The sequence below is a fragment of the Cordyceps fumosorosea genome, assembly GCF_001636725.1.
Source record: "Cordyceps fumosorosea ARSEF 2679 chromosome Unknown scaffold_19, whole genome shotgun sequence".
NCBI classification, from domain to species: domain Eukaryota; kingdom Fungi; phylum Ascomycota; class Sordariomycetes; order Hypocreales; family Cordycipitaceae; genus Cordyceps; species Cordyceps fumosorosea.
The window spans coordinates 290,003-309,499 of NW_017387319.1; the positions used below are offsets into that span (position 1 = coordinate 290,003).

Genomic DNA, 19,497 nt, shown 5'->3' on the forward strand with positions numbered 1-19,497 from the left:
GAAAGAAAGAGAGGCAGTTGCGACAAAATTTTGCCAACAACAGCCGCGACCCCGCTTATCCAGCCTTATAGTATTAACTGCTTTAGGTTGCGTTGTATTATCATATCTTGCACCGAGCCCATGGTGATCTTGAGCAGGTTTGTGTCGGTGGCGTTGGTGAAATGACCGTATATTTCCTTTTCCGGGTTGCGACTCAAAGCCTTGAACTTGTCGAGAAAATATTTGCTGGCAGCCTTGTAGTCGTCCGTTGGACCGTGGTAGTCGGTGAAGCCGTACTTGCTGATGGGGCTGCGCGGTAGCTTCTCACGGAAGAGGTCCATCTTGTTGAGGAAGAGAATCATGGACGACCGCGTGAACCAGTGCGAGTTGGCTATCGATTCCCAAAGCATGAGCGCCTCGTTCATTTGGTTCTGAAGTCACATGTTAGCCTATCCGTAAACCTATCCGCAGGTGGCAAGCTGCGTTACATACCCCGTCTTTGTCCTCCACCAGGCACTGGTCATAACCGCTAATGGCGACGAGGAATAGTAGGCAGTTGACGTTTTCAAAGCAGTGTATCCACTTCTTCCGCTCGGATCGTTGACCACCGACGTCAAACATGCGGTATGTTAGTTGCCCGAGGTCGAATATGGTTTCTGTGATACCCGTGGTTCGTAGTCGCGAGCGGAGGAGATCTTGATCGTTGGGGACGTAGCCCTCGGCCCAGATACGATCTATGTCTTCGACAAAGCTGTTTGCGATTAGTGTTTGCCCGCGGTAGCAAGGCGTTCGCATGAAGAGCTTTACTCACTATGCAAGATTATCATGGAGCGCATACTCATTGCCCTTGGCAATAGCTTTCTTCACGCCGCTGTCCTGCCACAGGATCTTGATTGGTTCGAGGTATTCTTGTGGTGGCGTCTCTTCGGGGCTGATCTCGTGTTCGACAAGAATGCAAGCCATATACTTCTGCAGGCATTGTTAGCTGTGTGCATGACTGCAGCAACAGGCGCATGTGATTGGCGGTTTTGCGCGCAAGCTGAGGTATTGCAGCATAATGCGCCATGCAGTAGATGGTAACCTGTATAGGAGCTGGCAGCGAAGCTTACCTCGTTATCGGGGTTGTCAAATTCGTAGTTGAGCTCCGACATTGCCTCGTGGATGGTGCGGAAGGACTGTACGATGTTGCTAAATACGACCGGTTTCCAATCGAGTCGCTCGCTTTTGCTGAAGCCTTGCGAGTAGATGAGCTTCATCTGTTTCAGAATGGTCGATTTGCCCGACTCTCCGGCGCCTGCGGGTTACACAGAGATTAGTCTCTGCCAGCCAGTCGGAAGGGGGGTTTGAAGCTGGCAAGGATTTGCGAGAACAGAGGACCAGATTGGGACTCCACATGGGTGAGCTGTGTGCGACCGCATGGCTGAGCCGTTGTGCGACGTGGGCTGGAGGCGATGAAGAAGGGAAGCATGGGAGGAAAGGGAAAAGAGGTGGAAGAGGGGATGGGCGAGCTTCTGCTTCGCCCGCAGGCAGTGCACTCACCGAGAAGCAGGAGCTTGACCTCCTTAGCCATGCGGCGCTCATCCTGCCGGAGCATACGGTCGAGCTCGCGGGAGCGAGCCTCGCCGCTGTCGCTTTTGCGACTGCCAAAACACATGCTGGAGAAGCTCAGAGAAGAAAAGGAGACTCGTCCACAGCCGAGGCGGCTACAGGATCTACCGGCGGGATTCGAAGGGGACGCCAGTTTCGCGGATGGGCGGGCGAGATTGGGTGAGCTTGAGGCTAGCGGGGTCCGAGGACGAGTGAGAGGACGAGGATCAAGACGAGGACGAGGGGCAAGCGGCGGTTGAGAGAGACAAGGACGGAATCGAACGAAGGTGCGACGAGGCTGAGCTTATATGGAGCAGACGTAGTGGCCGTGACGGTTGCGGGAGGTGTGGCCAAGATTGCGCGGCGATTGACGATGAGGATATCGAGATGAAGAGTTAAGGAGCTCGAGGAAGAAAAAAGAAGCTACTTGTGGTGCCTGAAGGCAATGGGTAGCAGCAGAGACGAGACCCTGAAGAGAGCAAGGGAGGAAGGGCTGGCAGGGTGGTTGACAGCGAGGTGAACGGTGAGCGTGGCGCGCGCCGTGTCTTAGGCTTTATCGTGTCTGCTTCTGGGGCAGTCAAAATTGAATGAATGAATGGACGACGACAACAGGACCTGCCTCGAGCACACTAAGCCAAGAGATGAAGAAGAGCCAAAGCGGAACTCGGAGAAGATTCAGGGACAGAGGAAGAAGGAAAAGGGAAAGAAAAGAGAGCCAGGTGCAGACAGACCGAGCCAGAGTAGGTAGGTAGGTAGGTAGGTAGGTAGGTAGGTAGGTAGAGAGTAGAGTAACCTAGAGGGGCCGCCGAACAAGGGTCAGCAAATGTCAGGCAATTCCCAGAAGCTAAAAAGGTACTTGGATGACTTCTGTCTCTGCACTCGTCAGGCAGGTAACTAAAAAGACCTAGCTGCCGGACAAGTTCTGTTTCCGTCTAGCGTGGGAAATCGTGAGGTGGGAAAAGAGCGGGGGCTCTCGACGACGCAAAGTAGCATTGCTTGGTACGGAGTGTAAGATATACAGTAAAGACGACGCGAATATAGGTGAAATTGGCTAATCAAGAAGTAGTTTGATTAGACGTTGTAGTTTGCGTGCTTTTTCTAATGACAGCTAGCCAGACGGAAATGCAGCAACATGTCACGTCACGGTATGTATTCGGTTAGTACTGCACTATGTAGTAACTAGTGCTCCGACGCAATCAAGCTATGTACATAGTTTAAACACTCCACCAAAAAACAGAGGTTAATATCCTTCTGTCGTTTTTTTTGGGGGGGGGGGGGGGCCAGTTGAGAATGTTATAGCCGGGGACATGGTAGTAGGAGACGACAGCAAATCGCGGGCCAGGGGCTTTTGAGACTCAAGAAGACACCTTGGTAGGTGCCTGAGGGTGGTTGATTGTACCTGACTGAGGCAGAGCTGCCTCTACCTCCCAGTATCAAGCAATCCATCCGTCTTCGCAGCTGTAGCCTTTGAAACATACCACATGACGCATTCATCATCGGCATCACTACCACCTATTCCTGATATTACACGAAATAGATCCTGCATGCAGCCCCCAACTCAAAATACAGTCGCCCCGAGTCAATGCGTCGGCACCAACCGCCCAGGCACCTCTACATAAAACCTGCTCCCGCGTTGCTAATTCGTCCTCCCGGCCGCTAACACCAAGCTCTCAGGCTTCAAGACGGGACGACATGTTGAAAGCAGCGCACGCAGGCAATCTTGGCAAGGGGTCTGTGTTCAACGCCCGTACGATGCCGCCCCATGGCGTCGATTCTTTCCTGGCCTGCCGTGCTGGTGCTCGATGAACAGCCCACATCGCCACATCGCCACATTGCCTCAACGCCTCACCTTGCTGACAACGCACAGCATCGGCGAGACAGCTGCAGATTCCCAGCAGTCGGGCATCTGCAAGCAAGAGTCGTCTGAAGCAGGACAGCTCTTAGCTCGGTGAGGCTGTCCTTGTCCCTTTTACTTCCACCTCTCTTCTGCCCTTTCTCACCAACCCTGCTCCTCAAGCCTCAAACGGCCTTTGCTCCGCATCTGCACCGCCCACTCCACTTCACACTAATTGCAGGTACTAATAATAAGGATTTTGAGCTCGAACCTCTCAAGTCTCTCGATTTAGCTCATTTGCAGACTACCAACCAACCGACTGCTCTCCGTCTAGTTATGCCCACCTTGCCTTTGCCCTCCGATTTGCGATCTCGTTTCCTATCGCTAGACCACACGGCATCTCCACCAATTGGTTCTCACGTACATCATTTGTTCACACGTTCTTGGCTTCGCCGCCCAACAAAGTTCACTGGCATTATCATCGACATGAGAAACGAGAGTTAGCTCTGCGAGCGGTTGAAGTTCGCGCCTTGCACCATTTGTGCGATTAGTTGCCACATGTCTACCCATCGTCCGTCAACATTTGGGCACATCTCCCTCATCTCGCCCCTCGTCGTCTCGAGAAGATGCAAGTCAGCACCGGTTCTAAACACAACAGCGCCTACGGTACCTTGAGAACATATTCAGCTCCCTCGAGAATTGCCACAAAGCGACATACCCTCAATATTACCATCACCTCGGCTATCGGTTGCCTTCTGTGGGCTCTAGCCTCGGCTTGAGCCATTCTGTCAACAACATTAACACCCGTCTTATACCAACCATGTGCTCTGCGAAGATGTCATCCCTAGTCCGGCGCCAGCTTCTATACGGCGTTCCTGCTAAACCCCAACAGCAGAGTACCGCATCATTGCATCCATGGCTAATAAAAAGGTAAACTGTCTTGGCTGTGTACTCTTTTCCGTGGCCGGCACAATGAGAGGTCCCGCCTCCCGCAGACAAGGATTACGATGGCAACTTGAACCCCGGATGCCCAGAATGAGACGTGCATGCAGAGCTAGGATGCCGCCTGCCGGTCACCATCATGACATCGGCAACCCCCTGAACAACGCGCCATTTGCCGTCGCGAACCTGCTATAATAAGCCTCGCAGCTCAGATCGTCGTGCACAGGAGTGGAAATTCCCAGGGTCTATCCCATCACTCAGCCCAGTACCTGCGTTTGCATCTACCGGCATTGGTCTCTCTGTTTGGCCATGTGCATGCACATCAAACAGCACCGCCGGGAGGTGGCTTAGTCCTCAGAAAGGTCGACGACTTTGCTTTCATGTATGCTGGCACGCACATGCCACCTCTGCCATACCACATGCATCCGCAGCTCATGCTCCCAGAGAACCCCTTGTTGCCGACAGGGTGACCGCTCTCTCTCTTCCCCAAACATGCAGGCTGCAGCAGCGACATCTCTCTTCCACTGACTTCCTGTGGGCGCTAACATGGCAAAGATGTGGCGCCTGTGGATCAGACCGGGGAACATGGCAACATGGCATGGCTACAAGGACAGGGGATTTTGGGCGTCATTATGCAAGCCAAAAACGCGCCCTACTGATACGCTGCAATTTCAGGAAGCTGCGAATTTGAAGAGGCGCTGTCCTGGCATGTCTCGCTACTTATGGGCCTTCAACCGTGGCTGGTTTCGACCGCAGCCTGATGCGGACGCTTTATACAGCCCCCTAGCATTGTTACGCTTCACGGAGCACTACGAATATCCTCCAGCAAAGTAATAGAGGCTGGCCCCGGATAATATTTGAGGTTATTAACATACGCGGCATATGGAGACCACTGGCCGCTGGGGGGTGTTCGGCTATCAACCACCTTCCCCAGGATTTCAGGCACACAGGTGCACCGCCTTAGTTGTCTACTAGTTATTCGTATGCAGTTTTGCGTTGTGCTGCATGCAACTACTGCATAACATGGACGCACCCTGCCAGATCCGACAGACCTGCCAGCTTTTCGTGGATCCCGCTACCTCTGAGGCGCATTTTGCAACCTGCAGCTGACCCGACCATGTTTCAATTGGCAAAGGGTTTGATTTCATTACGCCGTGTCAACCGCCACATCGGCGGTCGTCTGGATTGCCATTACCAAATCATCGTCACCTGCTTACATGAACTTGGGCCTTGGTGCCATCGTTAGCGCTTCCATATCCCCATGACAGGGCCGTCTTATCAGCTTCAGGAGTTGCTTCCCTTGGCCAGAGAAGTTAACATGAGCGCTAGACGAGAGCCGGAGAAGAGTCGAAGGCTATCGGATACTAACTATACCAACACGGCCGGTACTTGCATGGTGATCATCATGACGGTCCCGCGACACAGGGTTTCCGAACCACATAGCCGACATAACGAGGCGCTCAGTCATCGGTTGCCTTGCCCTTCCTGCCGGCCAAACACTACCTTCATGTTCTCACAGCGCTGTACGCGCCATTTACAAAGTATTGCTTGCGCATTATTAGTTGCACCGCGGCTGCACGGATCCAATCTTGGTTCAAGCTATAAATGATAGTAAGTCAAAAGAAGCAAGACAAGCGCACCCTGTCCCGATCTTGGCCGCTCTTAGCTCCCGTCTCTATCCTGGTTGACCTGCCCCCTTGTCAACCAGAGACATTGAGTCTCACATCGCGGCCTGCTGGTCCCGGCGGGCCAATGAGCTGGTGGCCCAGTCGCGAGGTTTGACCCGAGCACGTAGCCCTTCCCTGGCAAATTACGGCGAGCAAAGCCATCGCCACGTTGACGGTGCGGTGGTTCATCTACAAGATACCGAGCTCATCAGCCAGTGCCGCCCTGCAAATTGATGGATAGAATCTCTCAAATGAGAGAAGCACAGCGACCCCGCTACTTCAAGACGCAGGCTGCATCTATCTGCCTGGATATCATGGTGTTCCAATCGACGCGGAGCACCACCAACGAGCATGGTGTTTGATGTCCGGGCTCGGCTGTGCGGCAAGCAGGTGCACAGCCCGCTTACATGAGCTCTATGATTGTGGAAATAGCTGCGGAATGCCGGCGTCTCCATGTTTTGCCTCGCCTCTGTCGCTTCGCGGCTCGTCGTCCGATTGGCTCAGCGGTCGGCAGCCGCAGTCTACCTTCTTAGTACGTCGCCCTCTCTAATCAACCATGCAGACTATCATCATATCGTTTGCACTACCCCATGAGACACTATCTGGGTCCTATCTACATTCAGCCTCGATAATCAAGACGTCACTCGCTACAGTGCGTTCGTTGCACGCCCTCACGACTTGTTGAAAGCCGCTGCTACCATGCCGTTGATAGTTCAACTCCAACCCTTGTATTCGCCTTGACATGTTGCTGTCAAAGGATTCGTTTTCCCCGCGTCCCCCACAACACAGAGCATCAATTTCACTCCCTGTCCTGGTATGCTTGGACGTTGTATATGGTGGGCGCGCACCCGATACTTGCCTGTGGGGACGTCGTGACGGCAATGACAAATATGCCATCCGTCTTGGGCTTGAACGTGAAGCTCTTCTGCGTCCACGCAATCGTGTTCTCGCTGATCTCGAAGCTGTGGTCCGCGACGCCACCGCTGACCTTGACGGTCAGGTTCGGGTAGAACGCCGCGCACCCAGAGGCGTTCCTCGATGACCTCGTCGAGAAGGAGACGGTGACCCTCCTGCGCGGCGCGGGCACGTCGATGGACGTGGCGATGCCGCCGGGTGGGGTGAAGGCAATGGGCGCGACGGCGTTGTTGTTGAACTGGCCGGGGACGGTGCTGCCCTAGTCCCAGATGCAGATGCCCAGGCTCTCCCAGTTCAAGACGAAGTACTTCGTATAGCCGCAGCTGTTGGATCCACAGCCGGAGCAGGACGGGAACGTGGGTGACACTATCAGATTCGAGCTTGCGGATGCAGAGGGCGGCTCGCTGGCGGCGGCTGCTGCCAACACGGCGGAAGCAAGTAGTGGGAGCTGCATCTCTTATTTGACAATGCGCAACAGTATCAGAATGTGTCAGTGCTAAGCAATGCAGGTAGTATGGACAGGAGGGAAAGCTAGCTGGGGAGAAGCAACTGGCGCTGGCGGATGTACGGAGAATTGGCAGCGGGCGCTCCTTAAACAATTCCTTCATTACAGGTGCTGCCGAGTCGCTTTGTCACCCGTTCTGCGAAAGACATGCTTCTCCGCAGTTGCTTGGCACGTCCTGTCAAGTCTATGCAGTCATGAGCACACACCTGCCTGGGAGGAAGAAGCAATCGCCCATATCGCTCTCAAAAACTGATAGATAACCTGCCGGCCGCCTTTCGAGCCGGCCTGAGATGGAACAAGGTCATGCTACGTGCATTGCGGATGCAACATACAGCATCAACTCCAGCCAGCCACTGTCCATCCTTCACCGAAGAGCATCATCTACCGACAGTCCGATTGCCGCTGAGAGTACCATTCAACATCGCCACACAAGGAAATAATTGACATTTTATCACTTTGCTAAAGTTCTTTTCCTGGTATGATATGAACATGGTGGGAAAAGTTTGGTGTACGATGAATTCTTGGCGAAGGACTAGTATTGAAACACGGCCTTGGCGTTGCCCAGTTCATGCATCGCTCATCAAATGTTGATCGCATTGCGTGTATTTTAGATTGCTTTGTCCGTTTGTACAGAGAATTGCACAGCGTGATGAAGAACTGACCATGAAGTAACTGTACTATGACACCTGTGCTAGGTACTTAGACAGACTATTACTGGTGTGACCCAATGTGGTTCATACATTGCTGCTGTCTCAGCCGCGAATATGTGAGGAAGAATCGAGCTTCGAGTGACGTTATGCCCAACTCTTATCGTCCCTATTAGTTGTACCCCGTCTCGGGCCGCAACACTTATTTCATTGGGTAGGGTGAATCGCGACACGCAGTACTACATACTGAAGGAACCGCCTCGCTGCGAACATGCACTCTTTGTCAGAATCTCAAACGACTTCAGCTCCTACGCCGCAACTTAGCAGTATTGATAGCGCTACTTGACTTGTTTTAAATCAGACGGGGCTCACAGCAGTGCAGCTTCGGCTCTTAGGTGGAATTGCCTTTAAGATTTTGCAAGTAGTCGTTTTTCGATAGAAAAAAAAGTAAATAGCCCTTCAGCTGCTGTCTGGCCAATTCAGCTACTGTCTAGCCAATTCAGCTGCTGTCTAGCCAATCGAGGCACACAGTAAACGCGACATGCCGGTGCGTGACTGTGGTAAGGTGTTGCAGCCAAGACACAAGAACGACACGCGATATTATATTGCAAGTATCCTATGGCTCATTGCGGCACATTTGATACAGAGAACCTCATAATTCTGTCAGTCAACCTCGCGCAGGTAGGAGCTACCGATGAAAGATATTACCCTGTAGGTTACGGCAAGGTAGCCTCACAGCCAGCTGCTGGATACGTCTTACTGCAGCAGTGGTGGCGAAGTATGTGAGGTCTGTTCGTGAGCGTTTCCATACGATGGTTGTTGTGCGTCTTGTGCCCGAACTAGGCGCGCCTACCATGTCACATCTCGAGGTTGTGATGAGCAACATGGAGCTATGACGCCTACAAAGAGGCCAAAATGTAAAAATATGGTGTGAAGACCCGGTGGTTTTCTCCGAGAACGTCTATCACTATTACACGATAGTCAAGAAGTGTCTTGTCTGTTTCTTTCTTCTCAACTGTTCTCCTGACATGCCGACTACTTCAAACTTGTTGAAATCTCTTCTACTTTGCAATTCGCTACACAATGCGGTCTCTCGGAGTCGCGGTGGCTCTCTTCCTTTTGGCGAGCATATGCCCAGCTCGTGTTGGTCCTTCTGGCCTGCGCGGCAACCTAGAAACGAGACAATCCGGTGGCACGCTGGCCTATGTCAGTGGCTCGGCACCACCCGAGTTTACGTACACGACCGGCAACTCCAAGCCTGATAATTGGATCGCTCTTTTCAACAAAGGCGCAGACCCAGGCAATGGGGGCGACAAGAACCACCTGGGCTGGAAGTACGCACCCAACCCTGCCGGACACCCTTGTTGCTGATGCGGGCCTCAACCAATGCCTGCGTGCAGGGCAGTACGATGCCTACTTTTTCCGGTGGGGAGATAGGAAGAGCTCTTTTGCAGGGCCTTTGACGTTCTCCCACCCTGGTAACCTTAAATACCAGACATGTCCGGGTGGCACGTGCATGCCCGTTGCTGAAGGCTGTGACTGCCCAGGCAACCGCTGGTGGTGCCAGCCGATGAGGCAGTGCATCCCGGACAACCAACAGTGCAACGGTAGCTGTCGGCTGGGGCACGTCCGTTGTCCGGATGGAAGCTGTACCAACGGGGTTTGTCCGGCTCTTCCGGGACTGGACTACGAGTTCTTCTTTCGCAAGGGGAACGGCCCCGGACGCATCCCGCCAAACTTTCACGGATACACGAACTACGCCCACGACGTACCTTTTACCTCTAGCCTTGGACACACCATCCACAGGTCTGCTGGTAATGATGCGCGATGGGGTGGCGACTACGTTGTTGATCCTGTGATGGCGCTGACTGGAGCAACGGCTAACAAGACGGGCGTCACGGGTGCTTTGGACATTGCCGGCTACCCTCCCGCGATTGGTATGGATCAGATGCCGCCGGCACCCCATGGCAGCACGTACGACTACATTGCGGTCCAGTATACCGGCTGCTTCGTACCGCACGCTGCAGGGCGTTACACGGCATATCTGCGGTCCGACGACGCGGTGTGGGTGTGGTTTGGTGACAAGGCAAAGTCGGGGTTCTCAGTCCACTACGCCGATGTTTGGTCCGCGACCTACATGGATCAGACGTGGCCGTTGATCGAGATCAAAAAGGAGGACGTGGGGCGACCAGTGCCGATCCGGATCATTTACATCAACGCGCAGGTGGCTTGTGTCTTGCAGATCGACATAACAGATCCAAACGGCAAGGTGGTTGCTCCTGCTTTTCGACCCATTGACGAGGGACTATTCACGAGATGCCAATAGCTGTTGGGGGGCTGCCCGAGGTCACCGAGGTGTACTAATCGCTGTCTAACAAGCAATATCTTGAGCTTGGTATGTTATTTTTTCTTTTTTTGGCCCGTGAAGAGACGCTTTCTTATGAGAAGAACCTGAGCTGACATGAAAGGTAGAGTAGAGTTGAGCTGGCACGAGGGCATCAAGGACGGCAAGGATCCCTTCGGTGATTCAAGACCACCAGATAGAGCGTATTATAAAGAAGTCGACTGCATGTTTTTGAATGCCTTCCTGGGAAAGCCAATTGAGGTGGCGAGTCCCTTTTGACTTTCGAGGACGAGCAAGGAGGCCAATCTCAGGGACGTTAGCCAAGGAGACATCGAGGTGGATTTCCATGTACTTGGATTTGATAGTTAGTAGCTAGTTAGAATAGAAGTATCAGTTCACAGAAGACAAGTTGACGGCATGAGGTGGCCCTAGAGTCGTTTCTGCGCTGTAGATGACCAGAGGACCGTCGTTCGTTTGCCGTGCACACGTCGGGGCCGTGACGCAATCCTAAGGTGTCAAAGGTGCTCCCGTACCACAGCGCTTCGCATTGCTTTTGCTGTTGATTCAGGTCAATTATTAATAATAATACGATATGAGGGTATTCCGAAGTGTTTGCACAACCTGATGCAGAGGGGGCCCAAAACTTCACTCAATCTCGAACTAAATTAAATTCTGCCCTTTGCCCCAATCAATGGGCAGCCAATTAGTCAATCCAGAGGTCTCGCGATGTACCAACCGGTTATCAACACGCTACTCAGGCTTCCTTGACTAAGAGGTTATATGCAGTGCTAGAGACAAGTCTAGCACATACGACCATAGATAACAGAGAATTCGGGGTCCCGTCTGCTCCCCCATAGACAAGGTTAATCGGCAGATTAGTAGTGGGTCGGTGACGACCAGCGAACACCGGCTGTTGTATGTTTTTATTTTTGCACTTTTTATTTTTTTGTTGTAGTCCATCTTTTGGCTCAATTGTTGGTCAACTGCCACTGGAAGACTCGTTTGCTACATTTGGTGCGGCCAAACAAATCTTCTGACGGAGCTAAGCGTCAGGCTGATGGCCAGTTTGGACCAATCACAGCGCGCCATTGCATTGGACAACAGTCACGTACGGCGGGAAACGCTCATGACGATATGCAACAACACTAGACAGGCATCCTGTGTTGTGCCGGCTAGTTGGTGAAAAGGAATTGCAATTCTTTTTGTTATACTATAAGACATATGCTTAAGTATAAGTATCTATGATATTCTTCATTTTCCAAGTTACTGTCTTTAGTCCCGCTTTAAGTTAGGCTCTATCCACCTTTGACTGAGGATTTATTGCCCACCCAACTGTCATTGGGTCTTCGCGAGCTACACTGCCTGCATGAGGAAAACTTTTGCAGCTCGAGCTTGGGGGCACCACTTCTCATTTTCCCCTCCTTCACCATCACGTCTTCTCATTTACTCTTCGCCTTTGAATTGGTCCTTTTCGGCCCCTATACATACATTCAAAATGTCCGAGATTACTCACCCCACCATCAAGGGTAAGTTTACCGCGTACAGTCGAGACGCAAAAAAACAGCTGTACCCCGCAATATCTACCCCTCCTCGCGGTGACGAGAACAGCCATTGAACAATGACCAGGCCATCAACGCCCAACGCCGGGAAAATGAACCCTGCAGACGACTGAATCGATTTGTTACTAACATACTTCAGATGGCTGGTTCCGCGAAATTTCCAACATGTGGCCCGGCCAGGCCATGACCCTCAAGGTCGAAAAGGTGCTGCACCACGAAAAGTCCAAGTACCAGGATGTTCTCGTCTTCAAGTCGACCGACTACGGCCACGTCCTCGTCCTCGACAACGTCATCCAGTGCACCGAGCGCGACGAGTTCTCCTATCAGGAGATGATCACCCACCTCGCCATGAACTCGCACCCGAACCCCAAGAAGGTGCTCGTCATCGGTGGCGGCGACGGCGGTGTCCTCCGCGAGGTTGTCAAGCACGACTGCGTTGAGGAGGCCATTCTCTGCGACATTGACGAGGTTCGTAACCCCCTTCGACACATATTCACTGTACCTCGCTTGCCTTGAGACGACCGCTGACAACCAATTCCGAACAGGCTGTCCCCCGCGTCTCCAAGCAGTTCCTGCCCGAGATGGCCACCGGCCTCACCCACGCCAAGAGCACCGTCCACATCGGCGACGGCTTCAAGTTCCTCAACGACTACAAGAACAGCTTCGACGTCATCATCACCGACTCCTCCGACCCCGAGGGACCCGCCGAGAGCCTCTTCCAGAAGCCCTACTTCCAGCTCCTCCACGACGCCCTCCGCGAGGGCGGCGTCATCACTACCCAAGGTTGTATGTCTCATTTTTATCGATGGAGAAGTCAAGGTGCGCGCTTCGATGACGGACAGGGGCTACTGGCGATGAAATGTTCTCTTCCGAGGACTCTTTCTTACCCAGTAAATGGCTGCTCTGGCCGCCCTTGCTTCCTAGAGTCGCGCACCCACGAGCGAGTGCTGTGACTTTTCCAGGCAACCCATTGCCGCGCGGTAGTCCCGCCACGGCAGGGGCTCTAGCTTTATAAGAAGCTTGCCGTGTCTGATTGTCTACTCTCATCGCTTTGCCTTTGGACTTGTCGCTAACGTTTCTTCGCCCCATCACAGCCGAGAACCAGTGGCTCCACCTCTCCCTCATCACCCAGCTCAAGAAGGACTGCAAGGAGATCTTCCCGGTGGTCGAGTACGCCTACACCACCATCCCGACCTACCCCTCGGGCCAGATCGGCTTCATGGTCTGCTGCAAGGACGCCTCGCGCGACGTCAAGGTGCCCGTCCGCTCCTGGACCCCCGCCGAGGAGGAGGCCAAGTGCCGCTACTACAACGCCGAGATTCACAAGGCCAGCTTTGTCCTGCCCAACTTTGCCAAGAAGGCTCTGCAATAGACGGAGGTATCTTGCGGCAGTGGGATTGATGAAGGCGAAAAAAAAAAAAGTGATGCACAATATACCATCAGAATGATCTCAACCTTTAGTCTATGAATAAATAGACATGAGTAAACATATACCGCACTTGCGGTTTACACACTTGTGTGTTGGCTGAATGCTGCGATATAGCGCACATGTGAATAAATCAAAAAACTGAGACTCGTTTAAGAACGCATCAATGTCTCTAGAGGCAAATCCTGATCCCATCTTATCGGGGCAAGTCTGCAAGCTGGCTGGATTCAGCGTCAGGGCCCTGAGCCTCGGTCGGGTTTCGCCAGCGTACGGATACAAAGCGCGGTGTAGTCATGTGGGCTCCGTGCATGCGCACATCGTCTTGTTCGCCACGACATGAAGCTGATCGCTGTCTTGCCTTACCCGTGGCTTGCACTAGCCTGCGTCATACCTAACTTGGTACATACATAGAATGCGACACTGTGCCTGGAGCGTGGGTTGGCCAGCTCACCGGTCGGAGCTACACCGTAACTTTGGTCTGCATGACTAGCTGTGACGGGAGAATGCGGGTTGGGGCATACTTGGTTGAGAATTGATGATGATCCGCATCATGCCGGGGAGGCATCCTCCCCGCGCGGGGTATTAGGGTATCTTGTTGGCTTGGTCATACTATTGGCTTCCCAAAGGAGTCAGGGGAGGCTTGGAAGGGAGCAGCAGCTAATGCGGTGTCAAACTCCGATGCAAGAAAGAGATGCACATGAACAGGGCCAAGTGACCCTGCACATGGGAGAGCGACAGGCTGAGCGGTCGGGAAGTGGAATGGATGACGGGGAGGGGAGGGATGAGGGATAGCGGGCGGGTAGCGGGATGGAGAGGTGGGCTGGTGGGGTGTTGGCATCCGTCGGTCGGTCGGCTGGCCAAGTTGGATGATGGCGGGCTACCTACGAGTCGAGGCGGGGGTAGGTATGGCAGAAGAGCATGGTTAAAAATGCGGTCAGACTAAATGTCTAGATGCGATTTTCCAAAGCTTTTATCTTCTCTTGTTCCCAAATTATAGGCATGTAAGCCGCAGGTCGGGTGGCGACACGATGGTACATACATACAGTAGTAGTACCCAGGTAGTGTCTCTCTCTGCCCGTCCAACCTGCTGTAAATCAGTTGACAAATGTGCTGTAATGGCGCGTCCGCCACTGGCCTTAGCGCCAAACCCTGGCCGCTCACTGGCAACGTCATGGGCCAGCTGCCCTACCCACAACGCCACACGCCATTTTCCCATTAAACTCCCATGCCATTGTCCTGCCCTTGCTTTCTCTGGAATCACACACCTCCATAACCTAACTACCTGCTTTCCTCTTCATACCGGAATATCCTGTAACGACGGTGCGCGTCCGTTGTCATCGCCCAGCCCTCCCATCCTCGCCAACCAGAATCCTCCACATGTGCCGTGCACCTACGATATTCTCGCCACGCTTCATCTCGGACAGATAGCTAAAGCACCCCACACTACCAGCACAAGATACACGGAAATAGAGCCTCAGCGGCGTCATACTTTAGCCTTTCGCGCTCGAGCTTTCTTCATAAAGCATCTCTGCACTCCCCTGCATAACACACCAAGTTGCAGGCGCAGAGAAGAGCAAAATCCCCAGACCATCTTGCCTCTCGCCACGCCCGCGCATAACCATCACCGTCATCATGAACCACGCCCGAGTCAAGGCCCTCAAGGGCAGCAAGACCGTCTCCCGCAAGGCCGTCAAGTCCGGGCGCGCCTCGGGTGCCGTAACGCCGCAAGGAGCCAGCTCTCCGATGGCCTCTCTGCTGACGTCGCCCACGCACTCGACCACGCACAGTCGTCCGGCGTCCGACAGCGACTCAGACGGCAGCGACTTTGAACTCGACGACATGATGTCGAGCATCCACTCGGCCGACTCGCTTGACACGCCCGCAGATGACGGCGCGACCGGCCCCGCGCTCGACACGGACGCCCTCATCCAGGCCATCCAGGACCGCAAGCACAACAACACCGAACTCCGCGAGCAGTACCTCGACGCCTTCATCCGCTTCATGCGCACTCGCTACTCCGAGGACACGCACCTCTGGCTTGACGGCGCCGCCGCTGCGCTGACCGACGCGCTCCTCAAGGGCGCCAACCGCGGCGACTCGCCCCGCGAGCGCCTGCTCAGCCTGCAGGCCTACTGCATCACGCTCGGCACCGTCGAGGAGATGGACGTCTACGAGGGCGCCGCGCGGGCCCTCAAGCAGATCCTGCTCGACGACGACGACGATGCCTGCCGCGTGTGGGCGCTGCACGCCCTCGCCATGAGCGTGCTGTACGGCGGCGGCGCGGAGGAGGCCGCGCTAGAGACGATGGAGTACCTCGTGGACATTGTCCAGAGCGACGGCGACAGCATCGAGGCGCACGACAACGCCGCCATCGTGTCCGCGGCGCTGCTCGCCTGGGGCTTCGTCGCCGCGCACGTCGACGACTACGCCGACTACGCCGACGCCGCCATCGACGCCTTCACCGACCAGCTCGACAGCTCCGACGTCGAGGTGCAGTCCCACGCGGCCATGTGCGTCGCCCTCGTCTACGAGTCCTCGCGCGCGCACGAGGCCGAGACCGGCAAGCCCTTCCAGCTGCAGTACGACCCGCAGCGCCTCGTCGGCCGCATCGCGGAGCTCGCCCGCCTCAGCGCCAAGTCGTCCTCGCGCCGCTCCCGCCGCGAGCTCCGCGAGGCCCTCGTCAGCGTCGTCACCGCGCTCGAGCGCGGCGTCGGCCCCTACTACTCGACCGCGCTGTACGTGCCGGAGAAGGACGAGCGCGTCCCGCCCGGGCAGCGCACCGAGGACGGCCGCGCCGAGTACGGGTACCGCTACAAGCTGCGCCTGCAGAACAGGGCCGCCAAGGTGGACACCTGGTCGCTGTACTTTCGCGTCACCGTCATGAAGCTGCTCTTCCGCGGCGGCCTCGACAAGCACATGTTTATCAACCCGGTCGTGTCGGAGTGCCTGGAGGACGCCAACTTTGCGCAGGAGTACTCGGCCGAGGATGCCAAGCGGGCTCGCAAGAAGTAGGATTGATGCCCTTGCTCTGATGATACGACGTGACGATGGAAACATTTTTCTCTTTGGCCTTTGATTCTTATTTGCGTTGCTGCCTTTTTCGGTTCCGTTGATTACATCCTTTACTGTTTGGGCTGGTCTTATCTACCTTTAGATTATACATACACGAGGCGTCATGGCTGGGAAAACTGCCGCGTTCCTTTTCGTTCCCGTTTCTTTACCTTGTCTCCTCTCTGCACCCTTTGGGGTCCTCACGATAGAATGCCTACAGAATAGCCCATCAAGACTAGAAAATAACGAGTGGATTGTCCAAAACCTTCTTCTTGCGCTGGGAGATGGCGCATCAGACGTGGCTTGCTTACCGGACGACGACCACTTTAGCAGGATCGAAGGTGCGGGCTCTCTTCTTCCACTTTGCGCCCTTGACGGCGGCCAGCGACATCCCGGGAAGGACGTAGCGGCGCTGGTTGGCCATGACGCGCACGCCCGCGCACACCATGTCGGTGCAGTGGTGCGTGTGGCCAAACACCCACGCCCTGACCGTCGGGCGCCCGGCGCGCGCCGCCCCCCTCGGCCAGCAGCTCGGTCGCAAAGGCCGACGAGAGCGGGCTGCCCTCGTGCTGCGGCGCCGAGACCGTTTGGCGTGGCTCATCCCGCAGAACTCGTGGTTGCCGAGGACGACAAGCACGGCCTCGAAGCGCGCGGCCTGCGCGGCGAGGAGGCTCAGGTAGCCGGAGTAGTCGACTAGCCGCCCGATGTCGCCGGCGAGGAGCAGGTAGGGCGCGGCGACGGGAAGTGTGAAGGCGGCGTACTGCTGGCCGATCTCGAAGTGCAGGTCGGAGAGCACCTGCACACGGTTGTACCAGGACCGGTGCAGGAGCCGTGAAAGATGCGGGGTCATCGTAGTCTTCTGTGCGACAATCAGCTTATTTCGGTACCTTTTGTACGAAGTGGACGTGAAGAAGCAATTCTGTAAGAGAGCCAGAAGCAATTCTGCACGAGAAGCAGAAGCAATTTTGCACGAGAAGCAGAAGCAATTTTGCACGGAGAAGTACAAGAAGTTGGGAAAGCTAGGAGGCAAGGCCCGAGGAGGGAAGGAGCTGTTTGCCTGCGGCAACAAGTAGTCTTGGGGGGGCTTGTATGGGTCTCTCTCGCAACGGAACGGGTCAACGATGTTGAGAGCTATCCTGCAACCTGCATCACATTTCGGCTTGTTGCCTCGCGGCTTGCTAATTACAATGACGCCCATTGAGGTAGTCAGCCCTGTTCTCGGGGAGTGCGGCATCTTGGCGTGTATTGTCGGTGAAATGGCACTCAACTTTTACAAGGTTCCACGCGTTGTTTATGTCTGTAGACACGCGCTCCTGATACCCCTGAACCCATGCGTTGACGAAACGATATAGGAACTGGAACTTTGCGTATCGGGAGGATTTTTAATATCAGCAGCTGCCAAGCTGTGTCTTTCGGAAAATTTCGAGTCCTGTGATCCAGATCCCTTGGACGTTTAAAACACAAGCGTGGCTTTCCTCGCCTCAGGACAACCTTCCTATCAGGCATGTAACAGGCCCTCGTCATCTTCACCGCGAACATCTATGGGCTGGAGCCGCTGAAAGAAATGACCCTTGACCTTGGAGCTGCCGATGATGGCGGCCTCAGCAAAGAGATAAAGCCACTACACCGCCGACGAGCTGGCGGCGATGACGGTTCTCCGCCTGGGCCCGTTCCTGGCCGGCCTGCCCACCAAGTTCCTCGCGATGCGGGACGATGTTGCCATGATTGCCGTTGGAGAGCTCGTCGATGGCATGGACCTGGATGAAGGCTGGGCCCGCGAACGGCTGCGAGATTGCGAGCCTGCCGCCCTGCTTTGATTCTCCAGCAGGTAGACGGCAAGACTTCCAGAATAGACCCCATTTCGGGTAACACGGTGACTTGCTTCCTACGCGACGAACACGAAGCAGCTCATGTAAAATCCATCGCAGGATTCCTATGGATTGCAGCAGGAGGTAGCACAATTCAGCTGTGTCACTGCACCTAATCGTCTGCCCCCTATGCATGCCGAAATGCTGTTGCAGGCATGCTGGGTGGCCTTCTTTTGTGCAATGGCGGGAGTATATATGATCTCCCTATCCCATCGCCCTACTCCCTCTTCTATCGCTTTTTCAACCTCCTTACCTTACTTCATCTCTCTACAATCTTCTCTGCAGCTTATGTGAAGTCATGAGCCAAGTGCGCTCAACGACGCAGCCATCGCCCTGCCCGCGCTCTCAGCGAGCATGGCGTGGAGTTTGGATATTCGGAGGCTATGCCGTAATCATGTTTGGGAGCGCCCGAGCCACGAAGGATATTGACTGCCTCGCGTCGATGACCAAGGAGCAAGCCCTCAGGTTGGCTGCATGGCAAGCATGGCTTTGCGGTCGTGCCGCAAACCCGCCAGGACTATGTTGCCTTCATGTGGTCAGATCGGCCGGACGGACGCAAGGCAATCTTGGTCGAGATTTTCCCCGAACAGTTTCCAGGGCAGTGATTCCTCTACCCCAACTCAGCGTCCCTTCATACACTCATCGTCGGGCAAACAGCACAGGAGCACGATATTCCACGTCTTCTCTGCAAGTGACGACCAAGATTGTTCACGGAGCAACTCTTGGACAGGGGAGCTGTAATTTTCTCTCTCCATTTCCTCTGTTGCTCCGGGCCGCCGCCACTCGCAGCAAGGTTCATGACGCGGTGGAATTGAGGTCATTGGAAAGCAAGTACGGAGAGGAGATCCAATCGCAGAGCAATGGTCTTAACCTGTACTATGTTGGGCTTGCCATCAAGAGATACCCAGAGCTTTTCTACATCTTTGAAAGGCTCGGGGTGGATGTGCCGCTGGCCGAGGAACTTACGAAAGATGTTGACCTCACGAAGCTCCTCCGGCTGGCGCTGGTGGATGTCCAGCACGACTTCCTAGCATAGTAACATATAATTCAAGCGATAGAAGAATACACTGGCAGCAGTACCTTTTCCATCTTTTCGAAATCTACAATATCTTCTATCATTGCTCCCGCATTTCTTCAACGTGGAAACATATCACCCGTGACTTAAGAGGCGGG

General features: G+C 54.6%; 6 protein-coding genes across 6 annotated transcripts; 3 read left to right on the forward strand and 3 right to left on the reverse strand.

Annotated features, from left to right (window-relative positions):
* Positions 1 to 65: 65 nt before the first annotated feature.
* Positions 66 to 1,633, reverse strand: ISF_06966 (guanine nucleotide-binding protein alpha-2 subunit; the record flags this gene model as incomplete). The annotated part of the gene is made up of 5 exons (XM_018850570.1): positions 66 to 410; positions 472 to 730; positions 791 to 948; positions 1,089 to 1,273; positions 1,519 to 1,633. 5 exons carry the CDS (start codon positions 1,631 to 1,633, stop codon positions 66 to 68), a joined length of 1,062 nt encoding a protein of 353 aa, XP_018702215.1.
* A 5,175-nt stretch (positions 1,634 to 6,808) lies between these two features.
* On the reverse strand, positions 6,809 to 7,532 carry ISF_06967 (hypothetical protein; the record flags this gene model as incomplete). Its single annotated transcript, XM_018850571.1, has 3 exons — positions 6,809 to 7,183; positions 7,233 to 7,372; positions 7,493 to 7,532. The coding sequence occupies 3 exons, from the start codon at positions 7,530 to 7,532 to the stop codon at positions 6,809 to 6,811; spliced, it is 555 nt and encodes a 184-aa protein (XP_018702216.1).
* A 1,627-nt stretch (positions 7,533 to 9,159) lies between these two features.
* Positions 9,160 to 10,402, forward strand: ISF_06968 (GLEYA adhesin domain protein; the record flags this gene model as incomplete). Its single annotated transcript, XM_018850572.1, has 2 exons — positions 9,160 to 9,410; positions 9,883 to 10,402. 2 exons carry the CDS (start codon positions 9,160 to 9,162, stop codon positions 10,400 to 10,402), a joined length of 771 nt encoding a protein of 256 aa, XP_018702217.1.
* A 1,513-nt stretch (positions 10,403 to 11,915) lies between these two features.
* ISF_06969 (spermidine synthase) lies at positions 11,916 to 13,351 on the forward strand (the record flags this gene model as incomplete). The annotated part of the gene is made up of 4 exons (XM_018850573.1): positions 11,916 to 11,946; positions 12,119 to 12,447; positions 12,525 to 12,765; positions 13,074 to 13,351. The coding sequence occupies 4 exons, from the start codon at positions 11,916 to 11,918 to the stop codon at positions 13,349 to 13,351; spliced, it is 879 nt and encodes a 292-aa protein (XP_018702218.1).
* Positions 13,352 to 15,037: 1,686 nt separating this feature from the next.
* On the forward strand, positions 15,038 to 16,417 carry ISF_06970 (Armadillo-type fold domain containing protein; the record flags this gene model as incomplete). The annotated part of the gene is made up of 1 exon (XM_018850574.1): positions 15,038 to 16,417. One exon carries the CDS (start codon positions 15,038 to 15,040, stop codon positions 16,415 to 16,417), a length of 1,380 nt encoding a protein of 459 aa, XP_018702219.1.
* Positions 16,418 to 16,763: 346 nt separating this feature from the next.
* On the reverse strand, positions 16,764 to 17,306 carry ISF_06971 (Ser/Thr protein phosphatase; the record flags this gene model as incomplete). The annotated part of the gene is made up of 1 exon (XM_018850575.1): positions 16,764 to 17,306. One exon carries the CDS (start codon positions 17,304 to 17,306, stop codon positions 16,764 to 16,766), a length of 543 nt encoding a protein of 180 aa, XP_018702220.1.
* Positions 17,307 to 19,497: the final 2,191 nt, after the last annotated feature.